At 32.0% G+C, this 26,026-nt stretch overlaps 1 protein-coding gene across 4 annotated transcripts in view; it reads left to right on the top strand.

Moving 5' to 3' along the window:
- Nucleotides 1-26,026, top strand: part of LOC126749572 (insulin-like peptide receptor) — a 434,160-nt gene that overhangs the window by 302,907 nt on the left and 105,227 nt on the right. For all 4 annotated transcript variants that reach the window (XM_050459290.1, XM_050459299.1, XM_050459287.1 and 1 more), the window contains one exon: nt 17,605-17,773. In XM_050459290.1, coding sequence (XP_050315247.1) covers nt 17,605-17,773 — 169 coding nt within the window. The remainder of the gene's footprint in view (nt 1-17,604; nt 17,774-26,026) is intronic.

Here is a 26,026-nt window from a genome sequence, read left to right as displayed (position 1 = left end):
AAGCTATGTGGTCTAACAGATGCTCAGGCAATATATGCAAAAACATGTCGGTAGGGGTTTCTATATCGGTGGGAATGTTTGGTCCAAATTCTTTAAAATTTCGAACACAGTGTGAGTTGGAGTTAGTTCATATAGTTTTTTTGCGAATTTCCTGGGCTCGTATTAGTGACAAAAGTCAAAGCTCATCCTCACTGCTCCATTCGGCTAAGTTAGCATCAGCGTCTTGGGACAAAGTATCATTCCCAAATATAATAGGCATATTTTCTATGTCAAACAAATCAATTGCTGGCGACGCCGCTGCCGTTGGGCCTAGTATTTCTGCGTCTCCTTCAATCTCATCTTCACTAACATCTCCTAACTCGCTAATGTTGTCACAAGGAATTTCTTCCAAATAATCATACAGGTCATTGAAGTTGAGATTTATAAGCTTGTTATAAAATTTATCTGTAAATAAAAATAAAATAAAATCCTATAAAAAAACCGTTAAAAAAATACTCATGAAATTTTAAGAAAATTATTTGCCTAAGAGGCTGGTGTTACCGCCCTGAGCACACTATATATTTTCTATAAAACTAATACCTTTTTCTCAAAATTTCATTCTAGCGATAACATAAATATCATCCTAGATATTTTATTTCTAATATAAAAGCAAATCTTACGACCCATGGTCCCAAAAACTGCTCTAACAACCAAAAAACAGGGAAACTTGTTACCACAACAATACCACGTGCGAACATTAATATGCAAACTGTCCAAATAATACTCGACTCTTATTGGCGCTTAAATTTAGAGGAGCGACACGCTTCCGCATACGTCATCAATGATATCTTCGTTGTAAGCACACCAGGACCGTCAGTAAAAATTAATTTGTAAGTGTCCTCACCGCAGGCACACTAGCACACAAAGGGTTAAATGCGTCATAAATTACACGATTTGGTGCTGACATTCCTAACCTGACTAATAAATTCCCGCACATAAGGTAACACATGTTTTCGATCAAGAGTAAAGCCCGATTATGTATCTCCTCATTCCTCTCAAGCGATTTTTGGACTTGACACGAATTTGGCTACAGGCTAGATGGGTTTGATAGTAAGTATATCGAAACAATGATAGAAAATAATGTGCGTATTTGACTTGGAGACGCAGAGATAATGGCTTGAACGGTTGTCGTATACCAATTGGTATCGTTTTCTAGTAAACTGAGTTCTTCACATGCAGCACGATATGTTGGGAATATTGTACCATTACCAGTTCGTAGTGAATCAAATGACGTTGGCCCACGCACTTTTACCAGCAACAATCGCAAATAGAAGCATTCATCATTCTTTGAATGAACTGTATACATACGACCAAGAGCATCAGTAGAACAGACATCAACATATATATATATATATATATATATATATATATATATGTATATGTATATAAGATAAGATATATGTTCAGAAAATGCATTAAAAAAGCGTACCGAATACCCGAAACATCCATAGTAAAATATTTTCGGAAATACTACATTAGCCGGGCTATGAAAGATCGATGTTTTCTATATGCATTGATTAACACAAAAATCTTTATTAAAACGAAACCGTACATACCTCCCACACCAAATATTTGTTTACCCTTTTTTTAATTCAGTTAGGACTTTAGTATGTTTGTCAAACTCATACACAATAGTTGTAAATTACTCTCTGAATGCCTATTATGACGCCATCTTACGCTACATTAGGAAACTTATACTTGCCGTTATTTTAAATGACATATAATTTTAATATTCCCATAAAATAGTGTTAGAAATATAAAAAAGCTTTTTGTAAGTATCTAAATATCGGTAACAAATAAAAGTACTGATTACACCAACATATACCATACATATCAAACGTAGATAACATAACAGATACCAACGTATCATCATCGCATACTTCCAGAAATAATTATGTGGGTATATATACAGAAAATGTAAATAAATAGCGGTTTGCCGTCTAGACGAAAAATATGTATTTCACCCGTCCGTTAATTGAAATTATAACTTCAATGTAGACGCCGTATCGTTAGTTATTAATCAATATAGTGCAAAAAAGCCGCTATTAAGAAGTGTCACTTATTTTGCTCTTGGGTTTAAATATAATGTCGAAAATTTGAATTATAACAAACACTATATTTCCGAGGTCTTAATGATCGAATTTGAGATGACTTTGGTTTTACCATAATAATTTATAACCAACAAATATATCGAACAAAAACTAAGAGTTAATAGTCTAAAATCGAAATTGGTCAAACATTCAGGCACATCTCATTAAAAATTAATTCGTAATATTGTTTGTGAGGTTTGGCTAGAGTTACAAGTGCTTTATACAGATAATGTTCTTGATCTATTTACATTATTACCAACCACGATAAAACTATAAAAGTACATTCAGGCAACCTTTCAAGACGTGCATAGAAAAGTGCGAAAGCGCCCTTTTTGCGTCAACAAACATCGAGAAGGAACTTTGCCCATATTGTACGAATCGATCCAGAAACATTCCTGGCCCCACTATACGCTTTCTCCTGACCTACATTCTACTTCTGGCGGCAATGTACGTGTTGTATTGCTTTATTATATAAAAATAGACTTTTTGGCAACAGTTTAACTTTCCTGCATAAAAAATATTGGACATCAAAGTCGATAAAAGAAGTCAAACGTTTTTTTTTTTAATAAATAAAAATAGAAGGCGTGATAATTGTTTCAATAACAGACGTTAAACGACCTCAGTTTTTTTTTTTTTTTAATTGAGTTTGATGTGATGTTTCGGCGAAGTTGTTTTATTTTTTAACATGAAGTAAGTGGTAGAATAAATTGAATTTTATGTACTTTAAAACGTAACAGGCAATAAAAATATAATAAAAAGCATGGTATTTTAATGAATAAATGTGTCTATTATACAGAGAGTAGATACGTACTTGGTGGGAGACTCTATATACACACATTGTCTATGAAAGAAGAAAAAAAAGCGTTTTATTTTTAGAGGATATTCATTTAAACAACCATTATGATACTCATCATAGAAAGTTGTTCTTGTTGATATTAAATAAATAGTTTCAATTTTTCAAGGCGTATTTTAATTGTGCATGCAACATAGTTAAGATGTAAAAACAACATCTTGATCGTAAAATACAGTACGAGCTGGTAGTATGAATATCCGCGACGTCGCAGAAGCTGTACATTCTATTATGCCTGTAAGCCAATAGATGACGTAGTTATCCGTATTTGACCCCTGTTTTGTCTTATTCGTTCAGCAGCTTGCCGAATACGGCCCAATAACTCTTTATATTTATTCGTATTTGAAACTTGCGCATAGATCAAATCTTTCATGTACCCCCATGAATAAAAATCATGGAGATTGTGATCGGGTGATCTAGGTGGCCAGGCAACAGGACCGCCTTGACCAAACAATTTTGGATAGTTGGCTGTAACCCAGTTTTGAACAGTAATTCCGAAATGCGGTAGTGCCCCATCCATTTGGAACCACATATTGTGTAGATAAATATTCAGTGGGACATGCTCCAAAAGTCCTTGCAGTTCTTCCATAAGAAACTGAAGGTAACTATCCGCATTCAAACTTGCAGGAAGCAGAACAGGACCAATCAATAAGTCATCGATTAAGGCAGCCCAAACGATAACAGAAAATTTATGTTGAAAATTACAAGGACGTACAGCTTTTGGATTTTCTGATTCCCACCTATGCAGGTTTCTCAGATTTGTAATACAACGCCTTGTAAATATCGCTTCACCTGTCCACAGGACTGTTCTGCAGAAATGCAAATTAAGACGGGCCTCTCTTAATACCCAGTTAGAATAAACTAGACGAGGATAGTGATCTTCCTTATGCAAACCTTGTACCTTACGATAATGATACGGATGTAGGCCTTCACGTTTTAAAATTCCCCGAACAGTCATTCGCGGTACTCAGACTTGTGTAGAGATTCGACGTACCGTAAAATGGGGTGAATAGAAACTGCTGGGTGAATAGCAACAAAAACGGGAAACTTCTTTTAAAAAAAATCAACATCGGAATTAAACCTCCCAACGCTTCAAATTTGTCCTTAAACGGTCAACAGACGTCGCCATAACAACTTTAACAGGCCAAAGATGTTTTATGTTGGCAGCCCTGATTGCAGTACCAACCACCCGTCGGAGTAAACACATGTGCTTTTTTCATCACTAGCAAAACTTTGTTCACAGTGGTTAGCTAAAAACAGGTAAGACATTGAGTTTTTGGTTAAAGTAGCTGTGGGGTATCTGGTTTACATTGCCTATTTCAGAAATTGCTTGTCTTGCTTATTTTTTTTTGCTATGACGTAATATAATACATAACGTCACTTTTAAGTAATTTTGGGGTGAATAGAAACACGCTATTTCTATCTACCCCATAATTGTTTTTTCTTTTGCAGGAAAATGCCTCGCGTTTATAAATCAGACCCTCGAGGTAAAACATATAAGAAAATTGATGAAAAAACTCTAAAAATAGCCCTTGCTTCAATTGACAATGGGATGAGTTATAGAGTGGCTCACGAAGCATACAACATTCATTATTCTGTGCTTCATCGGCACTACAAAAACCGAAATCTAAAGCGTCATGGAGGACAAACAGCCCTAACCAAACAAGAAGAAGATATTTTAGTCCATCAACTAATAGTTTGTTCCGATTTGGGGTATCCACTTGACCATTTGGACGTCAGGATGATAATAAAAAATTACCCTGACAGTAGAGGTAAAACAATAACGAGATTTAAAGATAATATCCCTGGCAGAGACTTTGTCAATTCTTTTTTAAAACGTCACAAAAATGAATTAAGATCTAGAATCTGCCAAAACATCAAGCGCTGAAGAGCTGCTGTTTCTTCCAATACTATCAATGCTTATTTTGACAATTTAGCCACGGAGTTGAAAAATGTACCGCCATCAAACATAATAAATTACGACGAAATAAATTTAACTGATGATTCGGGTAGAAAGGAAGTAATCTCGAAAAGGGGCTGTCGCTATCCAGAACGTATTTGCAATACGTCGAAGTCAGCCGTTTCTATTATGTACGCTGCTTCAGCTGATGGAAAATTGTTTCCACCATACGTGGTTTACAAAGCTAAAAATGTGTATACATCTTGAACAGTTGGAGGACCAAAGGACGTCAGATTTAATAGAAGTCCATCAGGTTGGTTTGATGCGATTTCCTTCTCAGATTGGGTAGAGAGAACTGTCATACCTGCAGTAAAAGATCTACCGGGAAAAACGTACTTAATTGGCGACAATCTGAGTTCACATTTTTCTGCAAGTACGGTATCTCTTTGCGAAGAAAATAATATTTCATTTATGTTTCTCCCGGCTAACTCTACTCATCTGACCCAGCCTCTGGACGTGGCATTTTTCCGGCCTCTTAAAACAGCTTGGCAACAGATCCTTGAAAAATGGAAAATGGGGGCTGGTTCAAAACATTGCACGGTTCCAAAGGACAAATTCCCTTTCTTGCTAAATGACTTGTCAAAGGCTATTGAGCCTAATGCTGGAAAAAACATAGAATCTGGGTTTAGAAAGTGTGTAATTTTTCCACTAGATAGAGAACAAGTCTTCAGACGCCTTCCGCAGCAAAATCTTGACGAGACAAATGATGAGAATCAGAACATTGAAGAAGGACTTAATAACTCTTTGGTAAACCTTCTAAGAACAATGAGATATGGCGATGGTCAAAATGTGAAGAGTCGACGTCGTAAAATTCAAGTTCCTGCTGGCAGACTCAGAAATGGACACTTCACTACGTTTTACCGAAAGGTCCGAGAATAAGTTGGATACAAATAATTCATCAGCATGAGTCTGCTTTGAGGGTAAATTGTTCCGATGTGTTTCTCCTATTTCGCTTGATTTAATAGATAAAGGAACTTGGCTTCTGGTGTGTTTTCCAACATAATATCGAAATAGACGAAGAAATAAATATTTTATCGGACAAGTCATTAATATAACAGAAAATGACATTAAAGCCACTTTCTTAAGAAGTCGCCCCACCAAACACTCGTCAGAATATATTTATGGATTTCTAGCAGATCCGGATGTTTCCACCTTTCATTTTCGCCAGGTTGTTGGTTTTCCCTGACGAGATAGAAGCATCTACGCCAAGAAGAAGAGACATTTTAAAATTTAATTTGCATCAAAGTTGTTTAATTTAAATAATATGTTTAAACTTGTTACATTTCTATTGAAATAAATGTTTTTTTGGTAAAATTGGTGTTTTTGTCAGTTTTTTTTTGTGTATTTAAATTTTTGTATCAATTGACATTTTTTGAGGTGTTTCTATTCACCCCACATTAAGGGTGAATAGAAAAAGAGCGTTTTTATTAATTTTTTGTTGCAACAAAGTAGGAAAGGTCCGAAACTGTTTCTATTCACCCCATTTTACGGTACACTGATCGTTGGATGTCTTGCAACAGTATCTCATTGATCTAAGTCTGCTGGCAAATTTATTCATTCATTTCCCAATCGAAATAATAATCACGCAGTCCGCATTCCCGAAATAGTCTGTGTACTTTCAGAATTGTTCTGTAAAAAGGAATGCGCCTATTTGAAAGCCGATGTTCATATTCATGACGAGCACTGCCGTTACAGTGTTAGTCTTGAAAAGAAAAACGGAAGGGCCTTTTGATAAAGATACCGCCACTCACTAAGAACCCAGGAATAACTGCTTTGTTTATCATAAAACATGTTCGTTGGTATTAAGTATCTCTAGTGGTCGTGAGTGACCGCGTAAAGAAGACTGTAAATAAATTAGTTGACCATTTTTGATTGTTTTAATTCATACTTAAAGAACGGGAGAAACGCTAACTTTTCTTTATTTTTTTTAATTTCAAATATTTCTACAAATGTCTACAAAATTTAATTATCTTTTAATATATTTTTCCTTTAGACCACTTTGATGTATGTATCTATATGCGTATTACATTTTTAGTCGACAAGAGTATAAATAAGATAAACTTAACTTATGACTTATTCAAACAATCTGTTTACAAATAGTAAAGCTAAAACTATAGACTAATCGTTTATTATTATTGTAATGGATTGCCACGTGTTGCTATTATATACACACACGATATCCTCAAAAGCACTTAACAAATTGGGAGGCACGTGTATAATATTAAAAAGCGGTTTTATGAGAAGTGGGTTCTGATAAGTGAACAAAATTAGCATTGTCATTGCTACTATAAAAAAGAGGTGAAGATTCTTTACAAATGAGTAATTTCAATATTTGACATCTGCCGGAAGCATAGCATAACACAATTCGCATTTCAGGCTGCTCACTCCTAGTTTTTTCCTGTATATTATAGTTTATAATAATTTAGTAAGTTCAGAATGTTCTCAAAGTTGTTAATATAACTAATACCTTCAAAAAAGGTAGGAAGTAATTTTGGTAACGTATAATGTTAGTTATAGAGCTTCTAGAACTTTGAGTTAATACAGTTTGTATTTCAGTCTGCTCACTCATGGTTCTTATCAATTTGAACAGGTCGAGAGTTAATACTTGGGCTGCTGAAAGTTCATCACCATTCTCCAGTTTATTTATTTATTTATTCTATTTCTCAATTTCTTTATTAGTAGGGATTTTATAGGATCAAGGATATGACCTTGTAAATGTAATAAGACCTTCAAATATAATAAAAAGCAATGTTCTGTAAAAAAGAGAAAAACGAAAGTTGGGTTGTATGTTAAAAACCGGCTAAATGCACCGTAAACTCTAGATATTTATTTCAAAAAACTTGAAATCTGCATGATACCTACAAAAAAAAGTAAAGACATTTTGTGTGAAAACAATTTTAGTAAGTTAGAGCTCCAGGATGTTCAACATCTGGCAAGTGAGATTTTAGACTATTTTTATATTAGATAAAGATTTTTTAATAATTGCTCTATTGGTGATGAGAAGGCTAAGCATCTTACAAACTTCCAAGTTCAAACAGTATTTACAAAAAAAATTATTTAGAAATTAGGTTTTTGTCAAAATTTACATATGTACTTAATTAACATTAATATTTTTATTTTTTTTAATTTTATTTTTTTTTTATTTATTTTCTTAAGGATACAAACAGGTAAACCCACTACAGTATCCACTCATAAATATAGTGGAAGAAATATAATGAAAATATATAGAGGTTAAATACACTTAACAATTGCTAAACCAGAAAAAGACTATTAAATTTTAAATACTAATCTGTAAATACTAATTCCTACACAAAAGACAAAGTCCGGGACACGAATTATAGTAGCTCTCTCTTCAATACACCTCTCAGGTTTTTCTGGGTTTCAAAAAAGAGATCTATGTTATTATAAAAATTTTGATAATCTCATCATTCTACACAGTGGAGATGACTGACAACTGTTAGTATTTCTGAAAGGTAAATTAAAAAGATCACTAAGTGTTAACTGCCGTGATGGAACAATAAACCTCAACCCCTGCATCAAACATGGACAATCCAATTTATTATTCAACCGTTTATGCAAAAATAAAAGGTCTGAAATTTTTCTTCTGTTGTCAAGAGTAAGTACACCAAAATGTTTTCTTATATCACCCAAGTCATTAGTAACAATATTTAAATTATCCCTATAATAAAAACACTTTAAAAATTTGTTCTGCACAGATTTCAATCTATCTTTATAAATTGACTAAATCGAATTCCAAACAACACACCCAAAATTAAGCTTGCTATAAACAAATGCATAATACAAAAAAATATAGGATCTAGAGGATTTCAAAATTTTAGCCTGCCTATTAATAAACCCTAACATTTTATACGCACTTAACACTAAGGTATTAATATGTTTATCAAAAAGTAACTTATCGTCAAAAATGATTCCCAAATCCTTCACATCTTGAGCCCTTTTAAGATCAACATTATTTATATTATAATTAAATTGGATTTTTAATTTATTTTTAGTAAATGAAATAAACTGACATTTTTCAATATTTAAAAAAAGGCAATTGATCCGACAGTATTCAACAAGGCTTTCTATATCCTCTTGCAGGAGCTGGCAGTCTTTGTGTGATTTTATAGGTCTAAAGAATGTAAGATCATCTGCATAAAGCAAAAACTCCGAGTGTTTAAAACATTTAAATATATCATTAATAAATATTATGAAAAAAAGGGGGCCCAAATGAGATCCTTGGGGCACCCCCGACGTTACATTAACTATTTCGGAGTTTACGCCGTTTATGCAGACTGTGAACCTTCGATTTGAGAGGTAAGATTCAACCCATTTTAAAAGAAAACCACCCACCTACCAAAGCTAGTTTTTTTAGCAAAAATGAAATGTTAATTTTATCGAAGGCCTTGCTGAAGTCTGTGTAGACGCTATCAACCTGAATACGTTTGTCCATATTTTTCTTTAAAAATTCAAGATAGGTGAGAAGATTGCTGTCTACAGAACGGTTTGCAAAAAACCCATGTTGTTCAAAAATCAATTGTCCTTTCACCAACTTAAAAAAATATGTATATAAAAGTTTTTCAAATAATTTTGCAAATATACTGAGCTTACTTATTGGAAGGTAGTTGGAGATAATATTTTTTTGTCCGTTCTTATATATAGGAATTACATTGGAAACTTTCCACGCATCCGGAAATTGACCTTGTAAAAGCGATTGATTATATAATTTATATAAAGGATATGAGAGCCCTCTAGAACAATTTTTGACAAATAATGAAGGTATGCCATCAGGGCCTGCACCCTTTTTAGGATGCAGATCATTAATTCCTGCTACAACCTCATCCAGTTGAAATTGAATTAAACCTAGATTATCATGTGTCATGTTACTGTTATGGTGATTATTTGATACACTTGGCGCTACAAAAACCGATTTAAAATACTCTAAGAATAAATCGCTAATTTCTTTTAAGGTGGAGGCTTCAATATTATTATATTTCATAACTGAAGGTAAGCCAGAATTTCCCCTCTTAACAGATACAAGTTTCCAGAAAATTTTATTATTTGTTGATATTTCGTCCTCTAAAAAGGATATATAATTGTTAAAATCACGTTTTATTAGCCCCTTAGATCGACTTCTTAAGAGTTTAAATATGTTTAGATCAGATGGGTTTTTATATATTTTCCATTTTTTGTGGAATTTATTTTTTTCCTTAATTACTTTAATAGTAGCTTTTGAAAAATAATGAGGGTAACCACTACTCTGATGGATAAGTGGGACCTTCTCTTTAATTATATCCATTAAAATATTATAAAATTTACTTAGATTTATATCAATATTAACACTAGTAAGAATAGTATCCCAATAAATTTTAGACATTTCATTATTGATTTCCTCAAAGTTTGCCTTTTTATAATTAAAAAAACTATGTTTTGGGTTTCTTGAGGATTTAGAAATATCTAGGCAAAACAAAACTTCAAGAGCAGGATGATGGCTATCCTCTTTAACTACTGGGGCTAAACATTTTATAATATGACTAATATAGTTTTTATTACAAAGAATTAAATCCAAAATTCTGTTATTATTATTTTTAATAGGATTATATCGCATTAGTCCACTAAATGATAATGTATCTATAAGCTCTGCATGCTCAGCACTTACAGTAATAGGTATCAAAAAATCCTTAGTTTTATTTTTCTTTTCCCATGTAACCGAAGAACAGTTCATATCACCACACACCAGAATAGAACTACCACCTACATTGTCACTTATCCAGGATAATTTTGAAGAAAAAGAAGAATATGCCATACGATCACTTGGCGGAATATAAACGCTACAAAGATACACTGTATTGATTCCGACTTTCAAAGCCACCCATACATCTTCTGCATCACTGAAAAACCCTGGTACACTAACTGCATTAAGCACTTTCTTGGTTGCTATTAACACACCACCCCCATCCTTCTTTTGTGAAATTGTTGTCTTCCGATCACGTCGAAAGACATTGTACTTATTTAAGTCAAACAGTTCTCCATCAGATATGTTTTTATTAAGCCAGGATTCACTTAAACAAACAATATCAAAGTTCATTCCATCCATGGCCAAAGAAAATTCATTAAGCTTGGTTCTTAAGCCCCTTGTATTTTGGCAGTATACGTGAAGAGCCCTTTTATTAACAAAAATATCTTAATTAATGAAACATTATAAATAAATATAATATATATAAATTGAATACCGTATGTACATTGTACAACTAATTCTAAATTAGGTAGACTCAACTTAAATTTAGGCCGCTCATTCTTAGTTGTTTCTCAACTAAACTAAGTGTTTTTTTGTAAAACAGTTTTTGAAACATAATTGCTTAAAGTTTTACTACTATTGAGATTTAAGGTATGTTATTGTTTCTTTATCAATTAATCTATTAGTAATGGTTTGTTACATATTACAAACCTTGTAAATATAATGTGAGTTCCAGACTGCCTAATTCACAGTTTTTTCCTTATAAAGTTTGTTGAAGTTAAGGATGTTATTAACAGTATTGGAAGTAAAAGATATATTATTTGATAACTATTAATAAGATGTACAAAAAACGTAAAGACAATTTTTTTGTAAATACAGTCTTTGAGATACAGTTGCAGAAAATACTTCAGTTAGGACTGCTTACTAATTTTCCCTAACTACTCAGTTTCAAAGGAGTTAGTAGGGTTAAGTCTGTATTAAGTGAAAAAATGTATTAATAAAGTATTAAATTAAAAAAATATAAATTATATATAATGCAAGGTTACCTACTCATAATCGTTTCTAAATTAAGATGAGAGCTATAAAAAACCTACAGGGTAATTTTTTGTAAAAATATTTGTTTTTTAGATCCAAAATGTTTCATTTATTGTAATTAAAATTCTGACGGCTTACACGCGGTTCTTCCTCAATTACTTTGTTCGAAATAAATTGAGGGATCCAGGATATTAAAACCTTGCCCAAAAAGAATTTACTAAATAAGTGAAGAGAATTTTTTTGTAAAAATTAAATTTTTTATGAAATAGCTCCCGAGAATTTGGTTTCATGGAACAAAGAAATAAAGAGTTTTATGGATCAATAGAGCTCCTGAAAACTTAGATTTCGGATTGCTAATTCACGATTTTATAAATTTGTCCGATTTTACCGAACCTAATGAGATGAAGTACTATTTTACGTTATAAAATGTTTTAAATATAGTAAAGTTTTAGTAATCAGATCTAAATATACTAAATTTAAATTGTCTTTATGTAAATTCAAATTTAATACCGAATAACATTAAATTCCCGATTTTGACGAATAAATTTGCGTCCTAAGGTTTAATTATAGAATTTACCTTTCATTAGTTCTTATAAAAATTTAAAGGATTTAAACTATTGTTGAGCAGCCTTAGAATATCTCATTTTATCTCATTTCATTAAGCAATATGAAAAATGCACAAATTTTAAAAAAAACTAAAAGAAAGAACCACAAAAGAACCTGCTACTTACCCTATAACTTCATTGTTAAGCATAGATATTCTACTGAATATTAAGTTTTTAATACTATTAAGTGTTTATTTAACTTGGTTACATTCGGTCCAATAAAAAATACTATTTGGGTATTAAGCAAAGTTGGAGAAAAGAAAGATAAATTGATTAAAAATAAAGCCACAGCTAAAAAAAAAGCATGATCTGTTGTATTCTCTGTGAAAATATCACGTGAATGACATAATTTTGTATTAGTTTTTTGAAAGAATATTTTTTTAATTTTAATAAATAGTATTTTAATCTTCCTTGGGCTTCAAATTGTATGGTTTGACATATCCGAAAAAAAATCATTTATTTTGATCGAACTTCTCACATGACACGAACGAGGCTAGTTTCAATTGCTTCGTGTGATGTTTATTTTTTTTTAACAAATCTTATTCAATTCCAACAAGCAACAATATTGCAAACAACTCAATATTTAACATAAATATTGAAATTATCCAAATAGACAGCATAAGCGAAGAAGATATTTTGCAAGCACTTCGTAAACTTAAGTATAAATCAGGTTCTGATTTCATTCCAGCTTTTTTAATACGAGATTGTCGTCTTGCTGAATTAAACTTTTAAAAAATAATCTATAAGTGTGTACTAAACACCAAGAAATGCCTATTTAAAAAGAATCTAAAGTTTGTCCTATATTTAAAAATGGCGACACAAATTACATTCAAAATTATAGACTAGTCTTCACGACTTTCTTTTTTCCAAACTTCAAAATAATAATAAATATTGACTTTATTTCTACTTTTCAATAGTGTACATAGGCGAAGTCTAGCCAAAGGCTAATCTACTTAACCTATTTAACAAATGTAAGCAAAATTATTTTAGATAGCACAACAGAAAGCAAAAAAAATTAATATTTGTAATGGTAGCACTAATAGTAATATAAAATTAAACAGATATACACCCATTGGTACATAAAAATCAAAAATTATAAAATAAAAAATACCTACTGACAATTTAGCTATTCTGTTTCGTTAAAAAATGCAGCTTTAGTTTTTTCTTGAAACCCGCTACTGACATTTCGTTTATAGGATTCGGAACAAGGTTGTTGTATATTGCCACAGCATTATACAGAAAACTGCGACGAAAGAAGGCTGTTTGATATCTAGGAATTGACAACTTATTTATAAATCTTAGATTTGCTTCATGTAAATTTTTCCAAAAAGTAAGTTTTTCGCGGAGGTAGAGAGGAGTAGACGGCGCTAGCACTCTATGCACAAAAACCACCAATTGCAAAGAGAATAGATTTTCCACGCGCAGCCAACCAAGTTCACATAGCCTTGCAGAGACTCCATCATACTTTCTCAGTCTATAAATAAATCTGCAGCATTGATTTTACAGCTTTTGCAAACGGTACGCAGTGATTTTGTCTAAACATGGAAAATAAACAATATTGCAGTGATTCATAATAGGTAATACTAAAGATTCAATGGCTTTAAAGAATAGAATGACTTTTTAATGACATCAGAAACGTGTAACTTAAAGCGCAATTCACCATCCAAAAATAATCCAAGATTTTTTGCACATTCACCCAAACTTAGGTGATTACCTCCCACAAAAAGCTTTAAACCGTCCAATGCAAATCTTTTTTTGTTCTTAGAAGTAAAACACAACACTTTGAAGGATTGAGTTTTAAATTATTTTGAGAGGAAAAGAAGGGAATTCTAGAAAGATCGTCGTTTATTTTATTTGATGCCTCTAATACAGATTCAGCTTTAAAAGAATGATAAATTTGCGTATCATCCGCGAACCCCTGGATCTGGCAGTATTTTACAACTTTAAACAAATTAAAAATAAGAGATGCCTTAAAACAGTTCCCTGAGGTACTCCAGACTTTATATATTTGGTATTTGAAAATGTCTGATCTTCCAAGACCACCATTTGCCTTCTGTTGGATAAGTAGGATCTAAAAAAACTTTTGAGAAACATTATCAAAGCCATAATAAGCCAATTTTGCTAAAAGCAAATGATGATCCAAGGTGTCAAATGCTTTAGAAAAGTCAAGCATTATAAGTACAGTGGAGTCACCTTTATCCATTGCAGAAATTATCTATTGGGTAACGTTTAGTAAGACAGATGTCGTGCTATGTTGTTTTCTAAACCCAGATTGCTTAGGCAGAATAATATTATTGGAGGTGAGAAAGTCGTTAATTTGCGGCTGTATAAATATTTCCAAAACTTTAGTGATGACCGGGATAATTGAAATTATTTATTGGATTATTAGTTTTATCGAAAGGTGTTAATACCCAGTTTCTAGACAACAGTTTATAATGCGTAATATGTGGCGATAGCTTTGGAATACCGTGTTGCAACATTGACGCTGATATTGAATCACAACCGTGTGCATTTGATTTTAGGTTTAAGACTATGTTAGAAGTTTCGTCAAGTTTGGCTAATCGAAATGAAAAATTTAGATCATGCTTAAACTGCTTGTTTTTAAAATTAGCAACTTCTTCCGGGCAACTACCTAACGGGCTATAAATTGAAGCAAAATAGTCATTAATTTTGTTTGGATCTCGGAGATTTAAAGAAATAGAACGATTAGAGACATTTTTTAGACTTAGATTATTAATAGCTCTCCATAACTGTTTACTATCTCTGATGTTCTGATGAAATTGCAGATAATTTCTTTTTTCCCGCCTAATCATTCCCACTACAAGATTACGCATCTGCCTGTAAAATGTCTATAATATGCCCAATCCGCCAAATTTTTAGACTTTTTAAAAATTGACAATGCCTTATTTTTTTCTTTTATAAAAAGCTGCATATTTGCAGTTATCCACGGGGTATAAGGCTTAGAAATTTTTGACGTCGTAGAGGGTGCATGTCTATCAAATAAGGAGCAAATATATAGCAAGATACTGAATTTTTTCGTCTAAATTATTAATATAGTACACATTATCCCACACAATTTTATTCAGGTCCTTATAAAAATCAGTTTTATTAAAATGTTTAAATAATCTCGATACTACAGAATATAGCTTCATGGTCACTAATTAAATCAGCATTAAGTACTGCTGGACTTGTAACATTTGAGGGTTTATTAAAATAGATAACATCAATTAGTGCTTGTGCAATACCAGCAATACGAGTAGGCTCATTTATTAACTGAGTAAAATCATAAGCTGTAAGACAATCAAGTAAAATATTATTGGTAAATGATTAACATTAACATCACGCAGGATAATAATATTCTCATATTGTAGACATGTAAATGATAATATTTCATCAAAACATTCAACACAACACTCTAAATCTGACCTTGGTGGTCTGTTCCAACAAGAAAAATTGATTTGCCTATATTTATCTTAATAAATAAACACACTAAATCATCAGAAAAGTCAATGTCAGTAAAAACTAAAGAGTTTTGAAAAATCTATCGTATATTTGTATATAAATGTACATAAATTAGTTGTTAGGCCGCACGGATTTTTTAGCAGTCGATCTACAAAATCAAATTTAACTATAAAGACTCAATTTATTGCAGAAACCATTGACGAAGGTTTTTTAGACAAATGTCATTTATTTGGATTTTTCAAAAACATTTGACAAATTAGATCACACTCTTCTAGTGATAAAAACGTCTAATATGAGTTTCATTGTGTAGCTTATAAATATTTTTAGATGTTTTCTTCCAAATCAATGTCAATATCTAGCTTCTATCTAATCTTCTTCTATCTTCTCTCTAACGGGATTTCAATCAAAAGAATACATAGCCACTTCGGCGTTACCTCAAGGTTCGGTTTTGGGTCCCTTACTTTTTAATATATTCATTAATGATATAGGGAGTTCGCTAAATCTTAATTAACTGTTATACGCGGACGATATAGACTTTTATATAAAAATTAAATTTATTAATGATTGTTTATTATTCAATCAAATGTAAAAAAAACGTGTTGTAGTGTCTTACACAAGCAAAAAATAACAAATTCTCTATGACTGTAACTTAAATATTGAACTACCTACCCGTTCAGAGAAATTCAGGGTTTCAGGGGTGCTGTTTGATAGTAAGTTGTCTTTTATACTTACCACACTGTATTTCAATTACATCGGATCCTTTAAAACTGCTTGGATTCATTATCCGCTCTACTAATGAATTTCAACATATTGATGCTGCTAAGTTTCTATTTTATAGCTACGTTCGTTCTAAGCTTGAGTATGCAGCCATTGTCTTTTATCCGGGTTATAATGTTCACTGTTCTACCCTAGAGAATATCCTTCTCGAGATTGATGAACTCTTGAAAAGGTTTAACCTTACATCACTTACGAAACGTAGAAAGTATGTCCTATTAATATCTATATATAAACCAGTAAACAATATCTTAGACTGTGTCCCCTGAATACTGAAAAATTTAATTTTATGGTACCACAGTTCAATTCTCGCATAAACAATACTTTCTACTTGCAGACTTCCCATACGAATGTTTTGAACGTTTCACGTTTACATGCAATGTGTAATAATTATAATCCTATATCAGAGGATATCGATCTATTTACAGAATCTTCTGGCCAGTTTTAGAAAAATGTTATAAATAGGTTGTTAAAATATAGATATATTTTTATTAACAGAAATTGTTTGGTTTTTGTTAAGATATTGTTAAGTATGTATTTTTGTTTTTTTTTTTCGTTCTGCTTTGTAACTGGGTTTTTACCTCTAAAGTGGTATTTGTAAATAAATAACTAAATAAATTATTTCACAGCCCGATGCTCGCTACTTTGTTCTTGTATAGCAAAAATAGTGTATTCGGGTCGGGAGGTTTCCTTCTTACTTTCTTATAACTGTGGAGAAAATAAAGACGATACACGGCCGCTATGTTTACTTTATAAAAAAATGTTCGATAGTTCGTTTAGCTTGCAGTATCCTTTATTAAAAGTGGTGGAATAGCAAAAAATGTTGTTAAAGCATTAGCTTTCTCAGACCGTGCCGCCACTGAACAACTGATATTTCGAGATTCTAAATTTATTTAATAATGTTTCACGCGCTAAGTGTCTAAATTACACTAAATCTCTTTAGGACTGGCACCTAGCCATACAATTGGAATTTAAAAACAATTGTCTGGATAAAAAGTTTATAAATATACTTAAGTGCCTAATTCAATATTATCAGCGTTTTATTATTTCAGATCGGTACTAGTAAACTGTCCTACATAGCAAGGGGCTATATAAAGATTGACGGCACTCCAAATTTGTGTTATCAAGATACGATAGACTGGAAGAAAATTGGACCTAATAGCTTTCCACATTATACAAAGGACCGAACTGATTGTCCTCCTTGTCCTGAACGGTGTAATGGTAAGTCTCTTTGTGTAGAAATATATAATATAAAAACACAAGAAAACATAAGAAACAAGAAGCATACATTATCGATATCCGTTATGTTTTTGAGCTTATTATTGAAAACATACTTTTGCATAATTTATATAAATATCGTAAAAATTATGAATAATTTAAACAGGTTTCGCTTTACCATGCCCAGACATTTTAATATTTCGTTAGATGTATGCAAATATATTTTTTGGGTACGATATTTTTTTATTAGTAAACAAAAACAAGAAAACAAATATAAAAGGTATATAGAGGACGAGCCCATAAAAATAAAGAAGTTTGCAAAGGTTATAATTTTATGTTTTGGGTAATTCTTTTAATAATATAATCCCTTATTTTCTAACCCCGATAAGTTATTAGGGATATACAAAAGCATGACTAACTTGTAAGGAGACTGATCTGTATGCTAAATATGCGTACCCAAAAATAAATGATAACTAGCTTTAGAAAGTAGCCACATCGGCGTTGTTAGTCAGAAGTGTACCTCATCACTCTGATTGGCTTGACCCATTATTTGACAGTTGATAGTCTTATTATTTGCGAAACAGTAATATTAAAGGCAAATAATTATAGAATACTGCCACGTGCAGAGTATCCTATCAGAGCGAGGTACACTTCGGACTAACAGCGTCGAGGTGGATATTTTACAAACCCAGTTATCGTTTAATTTTGCGTACGCATCATCTCATTTGGGTCAATCTCTTTAGTTCCAGTCTCCTTGGTTAAACCCATATAACTCCTTTAATACAGTAAGGAAGACATGCAGCTTTAATTTGTTATTATTTACCTTCTGAGAATGAAGTGGTTCAACTAAGGGGGATAGTTAGAGGGTGCCAAAGTCACACGAACACAGTTTTTTGCATTTTTGTAGATGATTTTTTTTAGTATCACACTTTTGTTAAAAAAAGAGTTCTACAAAAATCTTCCGAATTCAGGTTTTTTTTTTCGATACACTCTTTTCAAGATATGGTGATGAGCTTCGAAATTATAGGTAACCGATGTAACACGTTATAACTTGAAAAGCCTAGTCTTTACACGTACTTCCGACAAATGGTGTATAGTTGTCGTACTGTCAACGATATATATATATCATGAGTAGCGCCAGTGCTACGAAGGTGATATTTAAGTTATGCATAAGGTTAGTTAAAGATAAGGTTAGATAAGTTATGTTCGGGAAAGATGTTCTTTGAAAGTCGATTCCACAGACTTGCACTCGATATTCCCGGGTCGCATCTGCCTGTCGAGTAGATCTAGGTGAAATGATATATATGGGCCAGTTCGGAAAAGCATTTACCGTAATGGTATCAATAAAACAGAGTCAGCTCCGCCTTTAGAACACTGAATGTCTAGAATAATCCTAGCTGCAAACCATAGGCGAGGTTGTTTGAGTTTACCATCTCTTAGAGAATGATGTCAAATCGATTTTCCAATTTTTCATTCAATATATAATTTTCTTAATCAACTTGGCAACGTAGAATGCCTCTATGTTTACAATGCTCATATCCGATAACTGTGTAACAATGCTCATATTTTTTCATATTTGTGAAGCTGGCGCCAGATCGATATCTAGCAACCAAAATCTAGAACGCATATTATGTCGTTTGCCAGCAACCTATTTATAGTCCGCGCCCGCTATTATTTAATTGATATAATTGAAGTTCCCAAGAAACTTTAATATTTTGTTGTCCAGATATTAACAATTAATAACTAAATCGATTTATAGTGGTTATAAACCTCTACAAACTAAAGTTTTTGTGTAAAAATCACTTAAAAAGTCGAATGTTAAAGAGATGAAAAAGGCTCCTGAAGGAGCTCCTAAAGCGCTCCAACCTATTTATAGTCCGCGCCCGCTGTTATTTAATTGATATAATTGAAATTCCCAAGAAACTTTAATATTTTGTTGTCCAGATATTAACAATTAATAACTAAATCGATTTATAGTGGTTATAAACCTCTAAAAACTAAAGTTTTTTTGTGAAAATTACTTAAAAAGTCGAATGTTAAAGAAATGAAAAAGGCTCCTAAAGGAGCTCCCTAAGCGCATTTGAGATGGTTGCAAACATCTACAAACAAAAGTTTTTTGGTAAAAAATTAGTGAATTGTTAGATGTTATAAAATAATATAAAGGGCTATGTAACTCCTAACGGCTATAAGGAAAAGTTTTATCCCTATCCTTTGGCACTTATAGCCGTTTATAACATCTAACTCGATAATTTTTAATCAAAAAACTTTCGTTTCGAGCTTTGCAGCCATCTCAAATTCCTTTAAATATTTATTATATATTACAGAAAAACGTTTAACACGTTGAAGGACACTAGCGTCAGATGCGTATTGCAAAAACGTACACGAGAAAATCCGGTAGGACCTCAAAAACACATATCTTCGTTACTTTTTAAGCTAGAATAACGAAAGTTATATTAAATATCTTAATTAGTGCTGGTATTTTCGCCTAAATCAAAAAAACTTACGCTTCGTATGACGTCATGTCACATCGAAAGCAATAAATGTGCTTAAAACGGCACTGACGGCAAATGCCGCATGTGTATTTTTAAAATAAAATTCCAACCCATTGGACCTTTTATTACAACCTAAACGTTTTTACAAAAAAACTTTCGTATAAAAATACTTTTTCACGTCAAAAAACTAAAGATAAGTATATCCCAAAAAATTATTTGAAATTAAAATTTGAGAAACAACGCCTATTTATGCCAGTTGTCGAAGCAAGTACCGACACATAGTGGAGGATTTCCAACACAGGTGTTACACTGCCAAGCTGTCTCTTTTCGTGTTTTTTCTATGGAACATTGTCTGCATCTCTTATAAAATTTACCCTTCCTTTTTGAGTTTTTGGGAATGGGGATCGCCTCAAGAATACGATTATTTTTGTCGTCTCGCCTGGATGCTCTTTTTTTAGTCTTTACAGGTACTGTCGCTACAAACTCTCTGCCATCCGTTTTTCCTGCTATTCCTAGTAGCTCTCTAATTACACTTTCCCGGATTGTTGCATATGATGGCTTTTTTTCTAACTTATGTCTATAGATATAAAATGCATTCCACAATGCAATATCAAGAAAGTGAAATATTACTTTTTTATACCATCTTACAGTTTTTTTTAGGGCAAGAATAATAACTGATCATTTGATCCGATCTGTCTATTCCAGACATGTCGTTATTACTATTTACTATTACTATTTAGCAAAACCATCAGAATACACTATTTCTGATGGTTTTGCAGTCTTTTTCCCATATCTATTTTCGGATTCTACCATATGTGGGGTATAAGCGGTTGTAATACAATACAATACAATACAATACAATATATTAGTTCAATTCTACAAAATATAAATCATTCAATAGCAAATAGACAGCAATACAATAGTCTATATTGGTACAATAGTCCATTAACAAAATTACCTTAATATTATTGTAGCGTCTATCACGGAATGGAACATTTCACTAGACCGTTAGCTTGGCCTGTATCGAAATTTCCCATCCCTCGACCTGTGTGGCAGTTTTCTGCTATTAAGTATAAATAATTAAAATGAAACCATATCATAACATTAAAATAATCTATATAATACATGCTAATATGCTCTAAATAGTTAATTCCATCTATATACAAAAGAAATAATTCCTATAAAGAGAAGCGCCAGAGAGGAGACAAGGAGACAAAACAACCCGGAATGAAGCAGCAGAAACAAGAGAAGCATTAGAAGAAGAGTCTTTCTGTTCTTCTAATATTATTTTTATAGTGTAATACACATTTATCTACTACGTTTCGTTCTTTTTTTTTACATTAATCTTTTAAAGTGTTCGTAATGGTAAATGACGAAGTTTTTTATCTCAAAATTTAAACCTTTTCTATGCTTATTTACTTCGACTTTAGACCTTAGGCCTGTGGGCAGAAGCTTCAGAAATTTGGGAAGTAGAAACAGCATATTTCTTTGCAAGTGTGATTTGCTGAAAAAGTGCGATTGCAAATCCTTGTTTGTTTTAGAACGAGTATAATACTGATGGTCTAGTTCCCTAAAAATACCTTTAACCTTTCTGTAGTAACAAAGACATGCACTCACAAACAATCCTCTTAAATTTAGTACATTTAGTTCCGAATAAAGGTTGATTGTAGGATATTGATTGCTTTTGCTTAGGATAATCTTAAGTATTTTATTTTGGCATACTTTTAACATTTGCATGGCATTATCATTCAGACCACCCCAAATTACTAAGCAATATCTTAAAATTGATTCTACTAGTGAAGTATATACTATTTTTAGTGTTTTCTTATCTAAAATATTACGAAGCTGATAAAATTTATAATAAAGTTTTCTAAGTTTTTTGGACGTTTCAAAAGCATGTTCATTCCAGCGTAGATACTGGTCAATGTATAAACCTAGGTATTTAATTTTACTAATTTTTTGTATGCAAGGACAAGGACAGTTGTTATTTAATAAATTACAAGTTGGGTTGTGAATTTTAATATTACTTTTTTTAGGTTGATCACTAGTTGTCAAAGAGAAAGCTATAAATTTGGTCTTTATTATATTTAGGGTGATTTTGTGTTCATTTATCCAGTTTTGAATTACATAAATACCTTGCTCTGCTTTCGAGTATACACCATCCCAGCTGTTGTCTGTGAATGTGACTGCAGTATCATCGGCGTAACAAATAACCGAACTATCTTGTAGTAATTTTCCCAAATCATTAATATAGATCAAGAATAAAATTGGACCCAGGACTGTCCCTTGAGGAACTCCAGTATTTACAACCATACCACTACTTAGGATATCATTACATCGCACTCTTTGCACTCGATTTTCCAAGTAGAATCTAAAAAGCTCCAGAGCTTGACCCCTTACTCCAACATTTTCTAATTTATTTAACAGCAAGGTGTGGGAGACTGTATCGAAAGCCTTTGCAAAGTCCATATATACTGTAAGACATTTCTTATTTTCTTGCATATCTGACATAATTTTGTTAAACCAAAAAGATATTGCATCATCGGTGCTTTAATTAGATCTAAAACCAAATTGTGCATTAAAAATTATATTTTGTGATTCAAAAAATGAAATTAGGCGAGTCTTGACACATTTTTCCCATATTTTTGAAAGGTTACTTAGTAGAGATATGGGCCTGTAGTTTGTCATTTGATATGGATCGCCGTTTTTAAAAATTGGAATTACTATAGCATTTTTCCACTCTATAGGGATCTTAGATGTCTTAAAGGTTAAGTTAATTATATGTGCTAAAGGATCTAAAATATATACATGAATTGTTTTAATTAATCTAACAGTTATACCATCCTCGCCAGGAGATGAATCTGTTTTTAAGGAGTTAATGTGCATTATAAGTTCTTTTTTATTTACTGATCCTAAAAAGAGAGTTTTATCTATATTATTTTTATTGTCGTTATTGCGTTGATTTTTTGAAATAATGTTATTTGCCATTGTTTCTCCAATTTTTGAAAAGAAGTTATTAAAAAGATTAGACGTTTGTTCTTTATTTTTTACAATATTGCCGGTTTCATCTTTGATTGTTATCACCCCTTTTTCATTATTTTTATTTGTTGTTTCGCTAATAATTTTCCACACCTTTTTGTAATTTTTGCCTGCATCCTGTATTTGAGTTTTATAATACTGAAATTTAGTTTTTTGAATTAATTTAATGGCTAAGACTTCACGTTTGTCTTTCCACTTTGAAACATAAACATCATTTGAACGACGCCAGATATGATCACCACGTCGTAGTTTTGCTGTAGTTACTTCTTTGGGGTTACCAGCCCTGTTACTCCTTAATGTTCCAGTTGAGTGTGTCTTTTGAACAAGCAGCTTGTTAGATAAAGTAACGCTATTATAAAAATTATCCATATATACGTGGTGCCCTTTATTTAAATAAGGTTCCATTAGGCGTAAAACTAGGGAATCTATTTTGGATGATCCGACATCATCGCGATTTGTTTTTCCTTTGTACATTTCAATATTAAGGATGTAACCATCACTAGAACAAAGTTCGTAGAATTTTATCCCATACCTTGTTTTTTTTATTTTTTATATACACGCGGAATCTAAGCCTACCTCTAAACAATAAAAGAGATTCATCCAATGATAATGCTTCTTGGGGATAAAATAAATCTTGGCTGTTTTTTATTATTTTTTTTTTAAAAGGAGGCTTACTTTTCCGGCTGTATCATTTTTGTCGTCACTAGAACAATTAAGGCATCTCAAAATCTGTTCAAATCGTCTGCCAGACATAGTGGCCGAAAATATTGGATGATAGTGAATTGGATCCAGAGAAAACAACTTTCTTACAGAACGACATTTCAGTTGCCCACCTGTAAGACATAAACCAAAAAACTGTTTCATTTCCTTCATACTAACGGGTTGAAAATTTCTAAATCTCTCACTCCTTCTCTTTGGTCTATTTTGAAGACATAAAACCTCGCCATATTCATTTGTTTTCTCTACTAGTAAATTCATAATATCACGGGTCCATATTAGTTCATAAACTTAAATTGGTGTCATATTATCAATATTTTGCCTAATACCACTATTAGAACCATCAAACGTAATGTCAACAGGATCTTTTCTATTTTTGTACGCATTAATTTTGCGGCATTTCGGGTTCAAATAAGCAATAAATTTGCTAGATTATATTATTATACTCAATTACACATTTTTATTAATATTTTGGTATCCAATACTTAAATACTTCAGAAATATGACATCTTCTATAATATGATAACCTAGAAGGATGACACCATTGACACCTAACTCGCCTGTGAAAGGAACGATTTGAATTTTTATTTTTCCAATATATGTGACATACTCTAGACTTCTTTATAATTTTTCAGAAAAAAAGGAGTTTTTAGTCTTCATATTAATTAAAAAAACGCAGTGAAACTACTCAAAACATCCTTTTAATACTAATACGGTACGAAAGGTGTACCATACAAAAGTAAACGAGCGCAGTTGCCAAATACCTTTATTGCGAGACTATTTCTGGGCAAAATCTACAGCTTTGCCGTTGTGTGTGGACATTTGGTGATTTAAAGAATCCAAATTAAAACTTTTAATTATTATTAGTGTTTAGTGTAAATATAGTACAAAATAGTTTTGGTTATTAAATGAGTTTTACTCTTTCTTTGCTTTATATTAAAGAATGCAACTCAGTTTCTGCTAATTATAATAATTTATTATAAGACTTTATTTTTTTCTGTTAAAATTGAGTAATTACTGGCAACATGGAATACTAAGCATGTTTATCAACAAAATATTCCCTCTGCCCCCCGTGTAGATGTTGCGATCAATCCAAAGCAGCCAATGCTTATTCTAGTGTATTCAATGTTCTAAGGGTCCGCCACTTTCGTTCTAAGCGCCAAACTGTCGTCAAACAAACAAGAAGCTTTTGTTATCTCCGGATTTCCTATAAGACATATGTGTTGAAAGACCAGAGCTCCATATGTGAGAGCAATAAAGGTGCTTGCTAGGAAATGTACTGAGTGGCGTACTAACTAATGACATTTTTGGTAATGTTATTAATTATAATACTACAGATAATGTAGTTGTATGTAGATTCTACGAAGGTGAAATTGTCTAGTCTTTATAAGTAATTTGTTGTTTATAGGAAAGGGTACTGACCTCCTCTTACTCTAATGTATTGCGCATAATTTAAGACACAGTCGCTTCTATTTTAAGATTCTTGAATACATCAATTCATTCATTAGAAATAAAAACATATCTGTGAAAGTTATCACAAATGCTGTTGAAGATATTTTATCATTATATATATTTTGCACTCACTATGCCTTAAACATATAGTATCAAACACTATGGATGATCAAACACCTTGAATGGATATAATATGAAGTAATGAGCAGATGAAACAGAATAAAACTTTTTAAAGCCAAACTCAGTCGGAGTCCATTTTACTTTACCCCTTTTAAATATTTAGTCAGTCAGAGGTAAATCTGATGAACTCTCTTTATTTTTAGCATTTACAATAACCCTGTCATTGTTGTTTTAACCGAATATTAGCTCAAACAAGGTGAACCTTTTTTTTTATAAAAAATTATGTTCTCTCTGTTATTAAAACCTTCTTTTCCTATACTCAGTATATGGTGGAACTTTTGTATTAATAAAACACAAGTTTTTAGAAACAATACTTTGTTGATATTACCAAGTTTGAGTATTTCCTGAAAAAAAACTTTTGTTGAATTCTGTATTG

Source organism: Anthonomus grandis, chromosome 2, assembly GCF_022605725.1.
Source record: "Anthonomus grandis grandis chromosome 2, icAntGran1.3, whole genome shotgun sequence".
Lineage (NCBI taxonomy): Eukaryota > Metazoa > Arthropoda > Insecta > Coleoptera > Curculionidae > Anthonomus > Anthonomus grandis.
The sequence above is the reverse complement of the archived record's forward strand: the minus strand, read 5'-3'. Positions and strand labels throughout refer to the sequence as shown.